We start from the raw sequence: 16,816 nt of genomic DNA on the forward strand, positions 1-16,816 counted from the left end.
TATTAAATTTAGAGTTTGGGCTATTTTGACTTTCCTTTGACTGTATTTTGCATGTATTCCTATTTCTAACAGAAAGAAATCTTGGCTCTTTTTTCCCCACCACTATTTCTATGGCCATCAAAAGAACATTCCCACAAGACCCACAGCATAACTCTACTTTTGTGCTGTATCTGTCTCAGTGTAACTATTAGCTTCAAATGAAGTACTACTGGTTTGTAGAAAACAGCACAGGGCCTTCCCCCTTTGCCTTCTCACCTACCAAAGTGATGTAAGGCAGGAATCAAAGCAGAAACTGAAATTTCCACTTCCTGAGCACTGGGGGAGAAGCAGTCTGCTGGTGCACAGTGCCCTCTGCTATCAATGAGGAAATCAAAATGATTTCATGAACTCCTTTTGGGTCTGTGCTCCTAGTGATCAAGCTACACCATGCCTCAGAAGTGCTCTACATTAAAATGTATGGTCAAAATGGAAAAACAATGATTTTGTGGAAAACAAACATTGGAAGTTTAAGAAGTTTAAACTCCAGCTCCTTTTTTTTTAGTAGTTTTAAAATGCACCAATGTTTCCGATTTAGAAAATGTCTGTTCTTCACTACACAAAGTCTCTACAAGCTTTTTAATGACTCCTTAATGATAGTAAGGAGGGGAAGGGGCATGTCAATTCTAGGACTTTGAACAATGCAATTAATCCCTGTGCTTTTTCTAGCCTTTTTTTTCTGTGTTTCTTTCGAAATACACAACTTCTAACCAGCAGACTTTAGAAGAAAAATACCTTCTCAACTAGTCAGATAACTTTTGCATATGACTTTAAAATATAAGGAGAACTTCTAAGAGATAGTAAACTCTCTGAAAACAACTATAAGTCTTAAACTTTTGGGTGTGTATGTTGTTTTTCTTTTTTTTTTTTTTTTTCCAACCAGCTGTCCCTTATTAGTTGGTGAAAAATCTGAAATTAGTTGTGGAAAAACAGTGAGTCACCTAAAGCCTTCTTCAATATACAGTAAGCTGAACAGGAAAGTCTACTTCAATCAGAGCTCTTGAACTCCCCTCCCAGCCTGGTAGAAAGGGGTCATCTTGATTTCCCCCCCTCAATTCTGGTCACAAGCCCCTTGTACTTTCCCTCATGATGGCACTGGCACTCCCTGTCCCCCTGCTGAGCTGGCTAAAGCTAACTCAGCACAAAACCAAGCCAAGAAAAACTGAAGTTTACCAAGCTGAATCACTGGAGGGGCCAGACAAGTGTGACAGCCAGCAGAGGGGATACAAACAGCAGGAGCTGCCAGGCAGGAGGAGGCTGCAGTGAGGGGCTCAGCTGTACCATCTAACTACACCAGCTCTTGGCCTTACTCCAGCCCACTGCATTTGCTGCCCAAGCAGCTCAGATTCTGCTCTCCCGTGCCATGCTGTGTATACTTGAGCTGTGCTGCAGTTTATATCTCAAAAATAACCTATGTACAAGACAGTGCTCGAAACACATACAAGAGGCAACTTTTCAGGCTCTTACCTTCCCTGAGTATGAGCTCAGCCCATAGGTGGTCAAAGACTTTCCCCCAACCAAAACAACGTCCTCGCCAAATTTGTAGGACGACTCAAGAAGAGATTCAACTGTGAAAGGAACTGCTTCCATGCTCTCCCGATCCCGATCCCACTGGAAAAGGTCCCCATCCAAGGAAGGGATTATCATCTTATTGCCAAATACCTAAAATAATTTAACTGGAGGTTAGCTGCTGTTAAAGCACAATTTTATCACACAGGTCACAAATGGAAAGGCTGTATGAGCGAGTTCAGTGTGTTATGTTCCCCAGCCATGATTTAGGGTTTTGTAACCCAGAGTCTCGCTGTCAGGCCTTCAAATCAAATCCATATGTCACTGTTCTTGGTTAAAAACCAGTTCAGTGTGTGGCACTTCTACCACTTTAAGCAAAACATAACAAAGCTCAATCAGCTGATAGATTAGTATTCATGCAAATTGTAGAAAATGTTACAGGGAGAAGCATTTTTGAAGACACAGTCACTGGTTACAGTGCAAGTTTTTCAGCTTATTTGTGATCGTTTCAAGACAGTGGCACTGTATGTAAACTTCCACTTCAGTGTTGTTGTTTTCCAGTGCTAGTTTACTACTGAACACAGAATCAACCATTCTGTCTAGATCAAAAGGCTGATTTGGTTTTAAAATGAAATCTGAAGCTGTATGTAAACTCTTAAAATTGACGCCTACTCCAGAGTATCTATTCTGCAAAGCTGAGTGCAACTATCATTGAAAACAGCACCTACATTTCACCTTTGCCTTTCTAGGCAGTCAAATCTAACTTCTCCCCAGAATTTCTTATGCTTAAGCACACTGCTCCTTTAAAACCTACCTGGCTTTTTCTTAAAACACAGAACAAGTAAAAAAAACTCCACAAATGAAAAAAGCATCTTCACCAGGCTATGGCACTTGACCCATTACCCTGAGATTTTACAGGAGATCCTAGTTAGAAGTATGAGTCACTGTCAGTGAGTACTAAGGGACTTATTAAGAAACATTATCAGCATGATAGACCATAACTAATACGGTGGAGCCACAGTGGCTGTGCCCATCAAGAGCAGTGAGAAACTGTAATCCACACAATTGTAGCTTTTGAGGATATGGATTAACATAGATTTTAATTTTTTTTTTTTCAGAACCTCTGTCCATTTGGGCACTATCCTACAACATAATTACATTAAATTCAGATCCTTTACACATTAGGATTTAAAGACTGCTTCTTGTGCATGTATATTAGTCACTTCAAACAAAAATATATTATTCCTGCTTACACCCTAAGGTGCAGATGTGTATTATGAAGCCATACAAAAAGATCCAGAAGGTTTCTGGTTATTATTTCTGGAAACACTGTCAGCATCTGAAACCACATCTTCTGCATGAATAAAATTCTCTCTAACATGAAACTTTCTATTGCTCTAAGTGGGTCACAGACAAGCAAACAGCATTAAGCAAAGTTGGGATTCACCTAAGGAGGGAGGGAAAGCCAGACTTTGTAACTGTGTGTGTGTCATCACTAATACCTCTTCCTACACTGCTCGGCACACCTCATTCAGAAAGAAAGCCTAGGCATGTTCCCCAACACTGCTGGTGACTGTATTTAAGAACCCTAAAAGATCCAACACAGATGCTTTCTAGCTTTGAAAAGCCTCACGATGACTGACAATCACAATAAAAATCTCCTCTCAGGAGCACAATGTGTAATTGAAGAGATGATAAAAATAAACTCCTGAGAGTTAACTTCCAAGTTCTTTACAAAGCAAACTGAGGTCCGTTTTTTCCCTCCCACATATTACCTTATGGAAAACAGGACAAACATCCTGGAAGAGACAATGCATGAGATCTGTGACACACAACAAATGTTGCATTATGGTTTACCACTGAGGAGGAAAAATACACACACAGGGCTTACAAAAATAAACCAACAAAAATGCAAACATTTGGGTAGGGAGGGGCCACTTGTAGAAATCACCTGATCCGTGGAAAAGTAAATCAAACAAATAAGGTTTACATAAACATTCATCTTCAAGAGCAGCCTTGTGATCTTGAGAAACAAAGGCATGTGGATTTTGGAAAATAACCTCTTCAAAAACAAAAGATGCCAGTGCCAAAGATGCAGGTTGAACAGGAATGTGTCCAGGCAGGTTTTGAAAGTCTCCAGAGAAGGAGACTCCACAACCCTTCTGGGCAGCCTGGTCCAGGGCTCCATCACCCTCACAGGGAAGATTTTCTTCACATTCAGCTGGAACTTCCTGTGTTCCAGTTTGTGTCCATTGCCCCTTGTCCTATCGCTGGGCACCACTGAGAAGAGTCTGGCCCCAACCTCCTGACACCTCCCTGTAGATACTGGTAAGATCCCCTCTCTCTTCTCCAGGCTAAACAGAGCAGCAACACAAAATTGTGCACTAAGATATGGGTCAAATCAGGTCATGGCTTGTATGCCTTCAAAAACTGCCTGCTCACTGTGACAGCCTCAGTCCTCCTGAGCCGCAGAGGATGGACGAGGCTGTTTGGGTCAGCTCTGTCATCACCTGCCTGTGCTCCCAACCTTGAGGGCACCTGCAGGAGCAGCACGTCCTGTGTGACACAGGGAAAGGAAGGCTGAGAAGTGTCACAACTGCTGTTGCTGAACACATCAGGAGAGGGAGCACAGGCAGCAGGAGCTGCTGCACTGTGGGGTAGGATGGGGAGCAGATGGGGTTCAACTGACCCTTGGTCAGTGCAAGCTGGACATTTCTGTTACTAACCACCAAACCTGTGGTATTTCACAAGAGAAATGCAATAGGAGACAAAAAAAAATCACCTTCTTTTAAGATGAATTGATCTATAAATGGGATTGGTGGCATGGTGCCTGCACCCAGTTACCAGAGAGATCTTCTTTGAGTGAAAGAGCTTTATCTGAGGCACAGGGCAGGTATGCAAATGCACACACCTGCAGGTGCCCACACAAAAGGCACTCATGGACACTTGTGCTGACATCTTTTTAAAAAGGAGTTCAGCCAGTGGCTTTACAGGGACATTAATAACAATAACTCCTGTCTGAGTTATGCAGCTCATTCTCTAGTACACCAGAAGCAGCAAAGGGACTTTCCTTGAAAGTACTAGCAACTAGCATCGGCATGCAGCTCAGGTAAAGGAATGACATCACCCTGTATCTCAAAAGCATTACCTCATCTCCTAATCCAAGGAGTGAGTCACCCAGGCAGTCAGCTGCAAATCTCTTGGCACAGAAAATGTAGGTTACCACGATGCACTTACACATTCCTCTGATCTGTCAATGTAAATAGCTATTTGTTCAGCTTCACTGGTCAGCAATATGGCACATAATTGTTAAGTGGCTTGTCTTTCAGAAGTAACACTTAAAAAAAAAAAAAGCACATTAACTATGAAGCCCTAAATGAGCCGCTGCTCTTTTCCCTCATTAGGAGTTTGAAGCTGAAGTTCTCCATTGGCTCGGCGCGGGGTGCCGCAGCCCTATCAGCGACGCTGGCTGCTCAATCTCCAGGCCGACGGGTGAGGTAATGCAGTTTCTAAAAAGCCTTCACAAAAAAGCAAAAAGGCATAACGATCCGAAATGGCATATGCTGCCAGGGAATTTGCTGTCTAGACTTTACTGGAAAGGAGGGCACCGCATGCGAGGTTCCGCGGCAGGTTGAGCGGTGCAGGAAGAAAGCTGCTGATTTATAGCAGTGGTGAAAACATAAAAACAGGAAAGAAAGAAAAAAAAAAAGATAGTGTAAACAGAGATCAAAACAAGCTGAAGCACTAAAGCTTCCACTAGTTGTTTAACAGTAGGTGTGACATTCATCTCCCATGCTGAATGCTCTTTATCATAGGAAGCACAACTCAAGGCTGCTCACGTGCAGGCACATCTGAGATAAGGCTGGTGCCAAAACAATCAATCGTCTCCTTTTCAAATGGGCTGGACTTTCCAACAACTCCGAGGAAGTATCTAAGCACAGGCAGAATCTGCTCCATAGGATAATAAGTGTTATGCCTGTATGTTTTTCTAACACTTTGCCATGGGTTTTCAAACCCTGCTGTGCAAGCTTTCTGCCAGTCACTAATTAACTAAGACTGACCAATATGATCTTAAATGCTAATTTTTTTCCTCTATGATTATCTCTGCAATAGGATCACTGTAACAAACAGGATCAAAGCCAACATCAGGCATGTTCTTAAGAAAGCTACTCTTCAGTAAGTACTATGCCTCTTAAACCCCTTTAAAATTAACCTAGGCAACATATTCCAAGTCACAGAGGGCAGCTTCAGTCCAAAGGGCAGAAACAAAAGTCTGCACAAACAAATCTGGGAAGAGAAAGCAATCATTATATCTTCCACCTTTGCTTGCAAAAAAGCAGAGGCATACAAATAATGCAGGTATCCCTACAAGTGTTTGTTTTTCAGCTGAGGCACATATATACCCACACACAGTGGGGAGGCTGTTGAGAAGCCCCTAGTTCAGGCTGGGCTGCAACTCATTTATCATTTTGAATGCACACACAGTGAGGTACCAGCCTGGATGCACTGGTTTATGAGTTCTTTCCAACCTCAGGAGGTTATTTCTCCTCTTCACCTTGGATTTCAGAATGCTGATTCAGCTGTTTGGACTGCAGAAGCCCTGAAGTACTACAAGGATGACAGCATTCCAACCCTAATCAAGAGTACACTGGGATTTAGTGGCAAACTAGAATCTAAGGAGATATTTTTCTTCAAACTTTCTGCAAGATCCACCACGTCACTGCTTCCTTAAGAAGAGAACAAAGACCCAGGCACTAGCACAATCTTTTGAAAAACACAGGCTGTTAAGCTCTTCCACTGCCCAAAGCACTGGTAAAAGAGTAAAGTATTCTTCAGAGCATACAGTGCTGCTTAACCAGCCAAGGAAAAAGAAAATTGACTGCAAAGGGGAGCCCATGATTTACATCAGTGAAATAACCTTCTCAGACATGTTCAAGGGCAATGAGGAAGCTGAAGCAGGAAATACCCACAGACAGGTGCTTATTTTGTCTAGAAAAAACTTTCCTTCTTTTGAACACTGTCACTTCTGATCTCAGCCCTACACTTGTTTACAAAGAGCTTACCTGTTCCTGACTGCCTCCTGTTTCACAGCATCACTCAACGCTTTGGGTTGGAAGGGACCTTTAAGGGCCAGCTAGTCCAACCCTCCTGCACTAAGCAGGGACATCTTCAACTAGATCAGCTTGTTCAGAGCCCCATCTAACCTGACCTAGAATGTTTCCAGGGATGGAAAACTACCACCTCTCTGGGCAGCTGTGCCAGTGTTTCACCACCTTTGTTGTAAAACATTTCTTCCTTACACCTAGTCTCAACCTCCCCTCTTTTAGTTTAGAGCCATCACTGCTTGTCCTGTTGCAACAGGGCCTGCTAAAAAGTCCCTCTTTGCCCTCCTTCTAGGCATCCTTTAAGAACTGAAAGGCCACAATAAGGTCCCCCCGGAGCCTTCTGTTCTCCAGGCTGAATATCCCCAACTCTCTCAGCCTGGCCTTACAGCAGAGGGGTTCCAGCCCTCTGATCATTTTTGTGGCCTTCTCTGGACCTGCTCCAACAAGTCCACGTCCTTCTTGGGCTGAGGACTCCCGAGCTGGTCACAGCACTCCAGGTGAGGTCTCACCAGAGCAGAGTAGGACGGTTTCTGTTAACTACTGTACATGCCCAGGCTGCCTTCCACACCAGGACCGTGAGAAAGAGTGCACTTGGAGCTCAGATGAGTCAGTGCTTTCTGCAGCAGTTCATGGAGGCAGGATTATGTGACCTTCGTCCTGTGACAAGGGAAGAGCCAGCCCGTGCCAGCCGGCACATCAGAGAAGCCACAGAAACAGGTTTCACCTGAGGTGAGGTGTGACACACCAAAGAGGCACACCAGTCTGCACAGCAACAGCCAGTGCAGAACTTTCTCAGACCTCAGGATGATTTTTTTTTTTTTACCATCAGGCTGTACAGCTCACCCAGTAATGCTCCACAGGATCAGCCAAGCAACCAAACCCGGTCCCCTGCTCCTGCCCACATTAAGAGCTTTATGATAGAATTTTCTATTAACAGTCTTCCTTCTCCTTCCACCACTCCCCATACTCCACAAGCTGGTAGTTTGTATTTCATTTTTCATTGGTTAGAGAAGACTGTGCCAAGGCATAAATGTAACTTTCACGGCCCTGGATTTTGTGTGTGATGAGCAGACGAAGTGGCACTGACACCCTGTGCCTGGATGAGTACAGCAGAACTCATCTGAAAACTTCTTTATTTCTCTCTCCTCAAAGCAACACCTGCAACATCCTCTCCTTCCAACAACTCTAATAAATAACTGTAGTTGGTATCTGTCATGATTCTACACTTCAGATCTTAAAGCTCATCAGGTTAAAGCTACCAGGTTCCTGGCAAAACCCTTTTATACAAACTGTGTAAAAAGCAACAGCTGACAGCAGCAGAGTAGCTTGAGAATTACACTTTCCAGCATCAGGGGCACAGCATCTTGTTCAGTTTGAGTTTGCTATTGAAAGAATCAGACCTGCTCTGTCCTCTGCCCTCCCTTGAGTAGCCATGCAGAGAAATGGATGAACTGCAGTGTGTTAACGAGACTGCCCCAGCTTCAAAAGAGATCAGGTCCCAAATACTGTTTGCTATGCAATCAAACAGACCCTTCTTCTGAAGACTGGCAAACTAAAATACCACCATTACTTTAATCATAGTCAAACAAGACTTGGGGTTTTGACTACAGAGATGCCAGCCTGCTCTGCTGCCATGGTAACAGACTTTAAAAACTGCTCTCCTTAATAATAATAATAAAAAAAAAAAAACCAAAACCATGCACAGTGCTTTAAGAAAGACTTTATTTTGACATTATTCCATCCCCCTACTTAAAATGGCAAGTTTTACTAATGAGAAAAGACTGCAACAGTCTTTTTGAACTTAAATGCAATTCTGACACAAATCAGAACTGCTACTATTGAGCTCATCACTGTGCTCCTTAAAACTAACACCACATAAGTGAGAAGTGTAATGAAGAAAATTAAAATTACCCAAAACCTTGCCTCCACAAAAACAGGCCCTACACAGAAGCTCATTAGCCACCATGCCAAAATTGGTACTGTTCCACTACTGGGATGCTTTAAGATTGTTTTAACTCCACCACCACCTCCCCCCACCCCAAACCTCTCTTGCAGACTACCTGGGCTCCTATAGCACCACCTGGGAGATAAGTAAAATGTCTTCAGAGATGGGGAGAATGGCCCATAGCAGAAGCCCACGTCACTTCAGGAGCCCAGGACTGAAGTTGCTCTCCATTGGACCTCGTGTGCTTCTTCCCCCAGTCCTGCCTGCACAGGGTGTTTCTGCACAAAGACACAATCTGCTGTGCCTTGAAAAATTAAATCAGAGGGTGACTTCTATGGGAAAGGAGAGAACAATGCAGGATGAGAACAGAACGCAGCAAATGCAGAGTCTCTTCTTTCAGGGACACTAAGAAAGTAGAGTGCATGAAACATGCAGTGACTCTGACAAAGATTAATCCTTCCCTGCACAAGGAGGACAAAGTCCAAAAGAAATTCGGAAATGAGATGTCAGCGGCTGTGCTGCTAGAGGAGACATTTGCTAAAGTGTCTAAAACGCTTAGTGCTTCAAAGAGGCACTTTCTTTTACAGAAAAAGATAAAGGCTGAAGTTTAAAAATGGCTTCAGAGTAAGTCACTGCTGTGTTTTGGGCAGCCGAGCTTCAACTATCTAAGTTATCCATTCCCTGAACTGAAACAGGAACTTGTCGAGGCATTACTAGAGTTCATCCATTTAGTGTGAACTAAAATTAGACAGAACATTTAGATCCATCTAGTGTGAACACTGGAACTGTGTAACAGCCAATACAAAACATCCAATGTACCATAAGTAATTAAATTACAAGCTACCATAAAGATAACTAAACAACAGAGACAGCAAACTGATGGTAAATGACCTTTCCAAGATCTGCATTTTGACCACGTCTGTGAGCGTGACAGATGAAAGCTGGTGGTAAACATTAGCCCAGAATGACTCCAAGAAACTTTCCTGGCTTTGTTCAAGACAGAGCGTCACTTATGAGGACTGGACTTCAGAGCTGGGTTATCAGAGGAGCCATGAGATCTTGTTTTATAGATCGCCACGTCTTACAAGGGAAGTTGTCACCCCCCCAAACATCCTTGCAGTACAAGTGAAAGGACACATGTCAGCACTTTATCAGAGCTTTACCAGCGCTAGCTACACCAAGTGTCAGCAAGAAGCCACCATGCTGCAGTTACAGGAAGTCCTTTGTTTTTTCAATTCAACAAGACATTGAACTAAGATGACTGTCTTTGAAGATATGCAGTTTCCATAACTACATAAGACCACTGGTCTAAGCAACAGCCTTAGCTGTCACCCTGCCAAAAATCATACTAACCACTAACTCAGCTCAGGCATCCATCCCCAGCTCCCCTTCTCCACAGGTTTACCACTCCACATTAAAAAGTCTGGTTACATTTCCTAAAAAAGCACAACTTCTCGCTATCCAAAGTTTATTTTTTAAACAATCAGGGTTTTGCCAATGATTTTGAGTCCACTAAAAATCACCAGAAGTTTGTTTACAGGATAATTATATTTTTCATTTCACCAAGAGAGCAGCAAAAGATCTGTACTCAGAAATCCACAGATCTCTCTCCCCAGCCTGCCATCTCTTCATGGCCATGCACACTGTGCACGTTTCCAGCAGCAGAGGTGGAGAGAATCACTTGTGCCATCAGGAATCATAAAACATCTATGTAGTTAAAGAGCAGTCACATCTACTCTCTCCTTGCAAAACACAGGCTCCACTCCCCTTGATAGCCCTAATAAGCCATCTCTGTCTCAATTGCAATTAGAATTTATCTTCCTTTGAAGTACAATTCTGGACACTCACTTCTTATTCATTATGAGCTTTTCCAGGACCACTTAAGACACTAAGATCTCTCTCTCTACCCGCAGGCAGCACAGGATCACATTTCCCTCCCCTGCAGAGGAATCGAGATGAGCAGAGGATAACCCTCCATGGTATCTCTCAATACAGAGTATTCTCAGTTTTAAACTGGTCATCTCCAGCCTTCAGCAAATTTGTTGTTATCAAGCCCCACATCTTGTATTTAATTTAGTACAGTTTAATTCCATTTCTATTATAGAAAACCTGGTATGATGGGAGAACTGGATATTGCCCCAGTCTTCCTCCACAGGAATGACACCTCCAGCTACCAAAGCATCTGGTGGCTCTACCTCTGCCTCAGGAGTACAAACAAAATAAGGATCAGCTACAGCACACAAGGTACTCTACTAGAATACTCTTCCAGGCAACTCAAATTATATCAGCTTACCTGCAAGCAGATAGGTTTTCCCCAGATTAGTCACCTCAATAACAAGTTTGTTGATTTATTGCAATTTGGGGGCTTATATCCGGTCACAAAAAAATTACAGCTGAAAAATACTCTACAACATTAATAAAATTTATTACATTTTATTCTTCACTTCCTGGAGTAAAACTTTGCCCACACTCAAAGGCTGAAGAGAACCAACTTGTTGTTCTCTGTATGTGGAAGCCTGACCCCCCTGCACAGCATTTGCTCCTGCAAGCAGCCTGCACAGTGCACAAAGACTCTTGCGAGTGCTGAGCACCAAAAGTCACTTCTGCTGCTGCTGTGTCCCATGCCAGACGTTTTACCCTGCACAAAGACACTAAAAGTCAAGATTAATACTGGTGAGCTAGACACCACCATTCATTTTTAAGCAAAATCTAGAGAGAAAGCCATTTCCTCAGCATGCTTGTGTATTTTTAAATTCATCTCCTTTTTTTCCAGTGACTGGTGTTAGAGTCAGAACAGATTTATATAGGTTTAATAGAAATGCACAATATTCAGCACTGCATTCAACAGCTAGCTATAATAACCTTAAGTGAAAGTACTCAAACAAGTCTGACTGACAGTGTTAAGCATTCCCCCCCCAGCTCAAAACAAACATATCTCAGCTTTTCATAGGATGATATTTACAGGCAGTGACTTAAGTGAAAAATAACTGAAGTAGGAAGCTATGGACCAAACGAAAACCTCATTTTTGTTCAGGCTAAAAAATGCTGCTGCAGGGATGCCCTGAGTGGAGGGTGTGACCCTCCTAAAACTGATGTCACAAGATTTCTCTTGTAAAGAGTTGGTTAAATTACTTACCCTCCCCTAACCTCTGGATGAGCACATAAAAGAATGCAGAAATCACAAGTCAAGCCTCTCAGAGGGTGTTTTGACCTCTTGCCTTGCCCTGACCCACTTCACTGTGGGTTTTGCAATTTCTTGTGCACCAAAGTGTAAGAGGATCAAGGATGAGAAACCGAATTTCTTCCCATGTTCTCAAAACGCAAAAGAAAAAAAGAAACATTCATATTGTGCATTAAATCCTGTCACTAGTGGAGCTTTGAAGAATTCAAAAATCCTTTCCCAACTCACTGCTCTAAGCATCAGTCTGTCCTTTCCAAAGGAAAAAAAAAAAAATAATCTGCTAAAGATATCTATGGGTTCACTTTGCCTACAATGCAATTAGTTTTTAGCTGACTTGCCCACATTTCTCTGGAGGAAAAAATATAACACTGGGTTACTCCATAAAAACATGCAACTTTCATGTCCAAAAAAAGACAACACAGATTTTTGTAGAAAAGTTTATTTTAAGTGGCTATCACAACAAACAAGTGGCAAGAATTTAACATGTATACAATGCAATTCAAAGATACTGGGACCCTTTAGAGGGATAAGGTTGTTGGCAGATTTTGTGAGGTGACATAACTCTATTTTATTTTTCCAGGCTATATTGATATGTTTACTGTGACTGTTATAAATGTCAGCCTTGTCGGCTGAAACTCATTTTGTCCCATGATCCCCAATCTCTCAAATAAGGAAGGAAATAAGATGCTTACTTGGGGATTAGTCTGCCAAGAGCCAAATCACCAGCCAATGCAGGTACTTCTCTCAAGTACCTCCCAGTGCAGCCTCTGCCCAGAGCTCTGCAGGTAGCAGGACAGGGGCTGCCCTCTCAGGCTGAGCTCCCTGCAGCACTTCTGACAGTGCCAAGCAAACTCATGACACAGTCACAGATGTGTTTGCAAGCTGCTACTCTCACATCATCACCATCAAGCACGTTCTCATCAAACATCAGGAGTATCTCTACCATCTACCCATCCCCCAGTAGGCTTTTTCTGTCTCCATCTCTCCTTCAGCCTCCCCCTGTCCCATTAGCCATGCTAGCCACTACCAGCCAGTCATTTTAATACACAGGCAAGTTCACACTTTGATTTCTCTCATATAAAAGATCCTCACACAAGAAAGAGACAGAAGCCCATTAAGTAATTTAGTATAAAGCCATGCAGGTAAGAGGACCTGTCACCCTCATTAGTGAATGACAAGAGTCTCATAATGATGTGCTATGAACCATTTCCCCTGCCTGACAGATAGTTCTCTATTTTCACTATGATTAAGCATCATTATTTTAACAGGCAGATTCTTCCAAAAGTGTTCTTTCCTGTCTCAGTGCAGACAATGTATTCATTACAAAGCTAAATTTTAAGTAGTAAATGAAAGTGTTGTCATTAAAAGTAAGCTCCCTTTTAGAGAGGTTGGGAGTCATTGCCTTCACCCTGAACTTCAGCAAGCAGTCTTCATGTGCAAGCAACAAGAAATCTTGCAGCTGTAAACATACAGCTTTTATAGAGAAGGGCTTTTCATTCTAACACACTGGATAGGTGGACAAAGTGTTAAAATCCTTATGCAGGAGACTGAAATGCAGAGTCACACCCTTCCAACACTGGCACCCTGACCACAGTTGTTTATGTTGGAGCTCAGAGCCAAGGAATGAATTTTACCATTGCAGTTACCCAGACATACAATTAGTAGTTCAGCAGCCTTTCCTTTCTAATTGATCTGTTCACATGACAAATGATGAACATCTCACTTGTCAGTGTCTTAAGCAGTATTTTCAAGATCTGAAGTGTTTGACAGAGCTGCTGGAACATTTGAAATTTTACTACCTCACTTGCCTAATTAACACATGAGCCCCAGACAGCCAAGTTGACATTCCACAGTTAGGCAAAGGAAGTAACTACAGTTCTACTAAACACAAAGTTTGAAGATCTGAGATCTTTTCTTAAAAGGCACCTGGAAATTAAATTGATGCTTCCACACCATGACCTGGAACTACAGTTTACTACACTCTCTCTCACAACAGTTAAAAAAACATGCAACAAAACAACCAAGACAGAGCAGCACACCCTTTCCTCACTCTGAAAGAACACAAGCCTGCAAGTGTAACACAGAAAGAGCTTCTCATCTGCTGTTTCTTGCAAGCAGGTGGACGTTAACAGCTTACATAATGATACTGTTTTATGATGCAGACAATATTTTAGTTTCAGGCATGGAGATCTTTTTTACTTCAAAAATGTTTGAGACAGTAAAACTTAACATGCCACATGCCCAAATCAGAAAGGAAACACTGTAAAGTGGGGACATGACAGACTCTGAAACTTCAGTCTATTTAATGTTTGGACCCTAACAATTTCAATGAGGAAAATTATTCAGGTAGTGTCTAAATTCACTGCAGGAAGTCCTTCAGCTGATATTGACAGCAGATTAAAACATTTAAATATATAAATGTTTAAGTGTAGCTTATTTGGAGTATTCATCACTTCCATTTCTCGTTAAATTCTGTCTTATCTTAGCAGCATTTGTTGACATGACACTAAGTCTAAAAAGACCCATATTCATAATGCTTAACAACTTCTAAAAGGCCAGAATGAAATTTTACTTCCAAAATTAGTTCTCTGATAGGCTCTGCATCCTCACTGCCAAAACCCATCAGTGTCTTTGGCCACAGTTGTAGAAGTGAAACAGTTTGAAAGCCCATCTGAAAACTTCCTATATGCATAAAAACCACTCTTTAGAAGTGTATTTTTACAACTCCCACAACCAATTACAAAAGCAAGCTAAATATTGCATGGGCAAACTGTATTTTTTGTTGTCTGAGCACCAATCTTTAGTTTCTACAGTCATATCACACTGGAAAAGATCAAAACTCAATGCACCAGTTGAGTGACAAAAACAGTCTCATAAAAACAGTTCTATAGTATTAAGTGCTTGTGTACTCAAAACCTTTAAAAATCGGGGCTCATGACTTAATTTGTAGCTAAAAAGTTTATTTGCATAGACTTCATATATATGTTTTATAACCAGTAGTTCTGTTTCCAGTGTGGTCATCAGAAGCTATCTGCAGCAACAGATAATAGACCAACATTTTAGGCATCTAACATAGAAAACATTTGTGACAGACAAGTTTATAATTGACACGTTCCTCTTCACAGTTCTCTTTACACTTTTTGTATTCTTTTCAATTTTGTACTTGGACAAATTTTCTGGGGAGAAAGTTCTTTCCTACAGTGTTTTTTTCTTAAATACAAAAATACATCCAAGCAGGTCTCAAAAAGTTGCACTGATAAAATTCCCTCTCAGAAACAAAGGAACGTGAGTTAATATTCACATTACTTTTGCAATCTGAGACATTTCCTGCTGGCTCTCATCCTACCACAGCAACAGGCCAAATCTGTCCTTAGACTTCTTTATACCAAAGGAGAGGTCATATAAACAGACAGCAACAAAGAACCACGAGCAAGAAATTCACACAGTCTCAATACTCCTGAATTTCACTTTCATTCTCTGATGCTCACTATGCAAAAGCTGGTCATCAAATCCAACCTTTCATGACAGTGAAGAACTGTTTAATCACCACAAATTACCTCTTAGTTGGTATATTTATTCTGCTTCATTCTAGGAGACAATGACTCAAGGATTTCACTCTTAGTGCAGAAAACAAAATAAAACACTTCCTTCTAATTTCTAGCCCAAGTTTATTCAAACTGATGGTGGAAATGGCACCAAACAAGAAACTTGACTCTTCAGATTTCCTTCTTACAGTCCATCAGCAAGAAGCAATGCAACCCTTTACCATCAGCAATTCAGGGTGACCTTCAGCTCTCTACTTCACTGCTAAAGCATTCTGCTTCACAGGCAGGCTGCTTATCCAGCACAATAAAAAAGCCCAAACAAACCAACCTCAATGCTTTGTTCATTTATTAAGTCACAAGGACATTTCCTTTTCTTGAAAGGAAAAAAACTATGCCAGTACTTGCCAAAACATACTCTAGTAATAAAAGCAGATGATCCTTTCATTTGCTTCAAATTACAAAGTAACTTGTGTTCAATCAGCTATTGCACCCAACTCCCAAAGTCGGTTACATCATCTAGTTTGATCGTTATCACACACGCCAATCACAAGACTGAAACACTGACGCTCTGCTTTGAACAACAACATGATGTAAGGGCTCCAAAATAAAAGTTTGGGAATAGCCACCAAACTTCATCCATACGTCTGCTGCATTATTTAACATCTATCAAATATGGAGGAAGCTGCATTCATTTTATTACAGAAAATTCAGTTTTTAAGGCAGGAAGGATTACACCTTACCTCTGGTTTACTGAGGCTGGATGACACAAGAGACCCGGATCCCACATCCAGATCCCACTGTTTTCTCCCACTGTTTTCTGGATCCAGTGCAGCAATTCGTCCATCCAAAGTGCTGATAATCACTAGAGATCTGCAAGTTGGACATATTCACAGTCAAAACTACAGCCATATGGAGTTTAACCAGCAGTTGCTTCCTATTCTAATAGAGTTCAACTCCAACTTTGAAGTGAAGTCTATATATTCTGTAAAACAGCAGTTCAACTGGGTGGCTCTACCAAGACCAACAAGAGGGAGCAGAAAAGTTGAGTCTCTGGCTGGATGTTAGGAACTAATACCCTGGCTGTTAGACACCTTCAGAGTTCACTTTCTGGGGAAGGTGGGTGACCTTCTGCTCCCACATGCAGCTGTTACAACACTGAATGAGATCATCTTCTTCTGAGATACTTATACAAACAGCACAGATCCTATATTTTCCAGTCCCTTCCATGCTGATCTTTAATATGTCCTTTCAAAACAACCCAAACCTGAAACTATTAACTGAACAAATCAGAACATGAGAAATGTTAAGTCATCACTAAGCTTTCAATGCCTCTGGATGAAGCATCGAAATCCTGGAGATTTGGCAACTCTTAGAACAAATCAAGTACTGCCTAAGGCACACACAGGGCACCAGAAACAACGTTCAACCTCTGCAGATGACAAAGCAAGTGAACTGCCTCATGCAGCTTAGGCCTTAAGTCACTTATCTGTCTGGG

The 16,816-nt window shown here is 41.8% G+C and overlaps 1 protein-coding gene across 1 annotated transcript in view; it reads right to left on the bottom strand.

Annotated features, from left to right (window-relative positions):
* The window catches only part of EIF2AK3 (eukaryotic translation initiation factor 2-alpha kinase 3), a gene marked incomplete at its 5' end in the record, with an annotated part of 35,747 nt that extends 19,556 nt beyond the window's left edge, over positions 1-16,191 (bottom strand). The window contains 2 exons of the mRNA XM_008943413.1: positions 1,504-1,698; positions 16,062-16,191. Of these exons, the coding sequence (XP_008941661.1) occupies positions 1,504-1,698; positions 16,062-16,191 (325 nt within the window). The remainder of the gene's footprint in view (positions 1-1,503; positions 1,699-16,061) is intronic.
* Between the last annotated feature and the right edge of the window lie 625 nt (positions 16,192-16,816).

This window comes from Merops nubicus, unplaced genomic scaffold, assembly GCF_000691845.1.
Source record: "Merops nubicus isolate BGI_N331 unplaced genomic scaffold, ASM69184v1 scaffold11207, whole genome shotgun sequence".
In the NCBI taxonomy this organism is placed as follows: domain Eukaryota; kingdom Metazoa; phylum Chordata; class Aves; order Coraciiformes; family Meropidae; genus Merops; species Merops nubicus.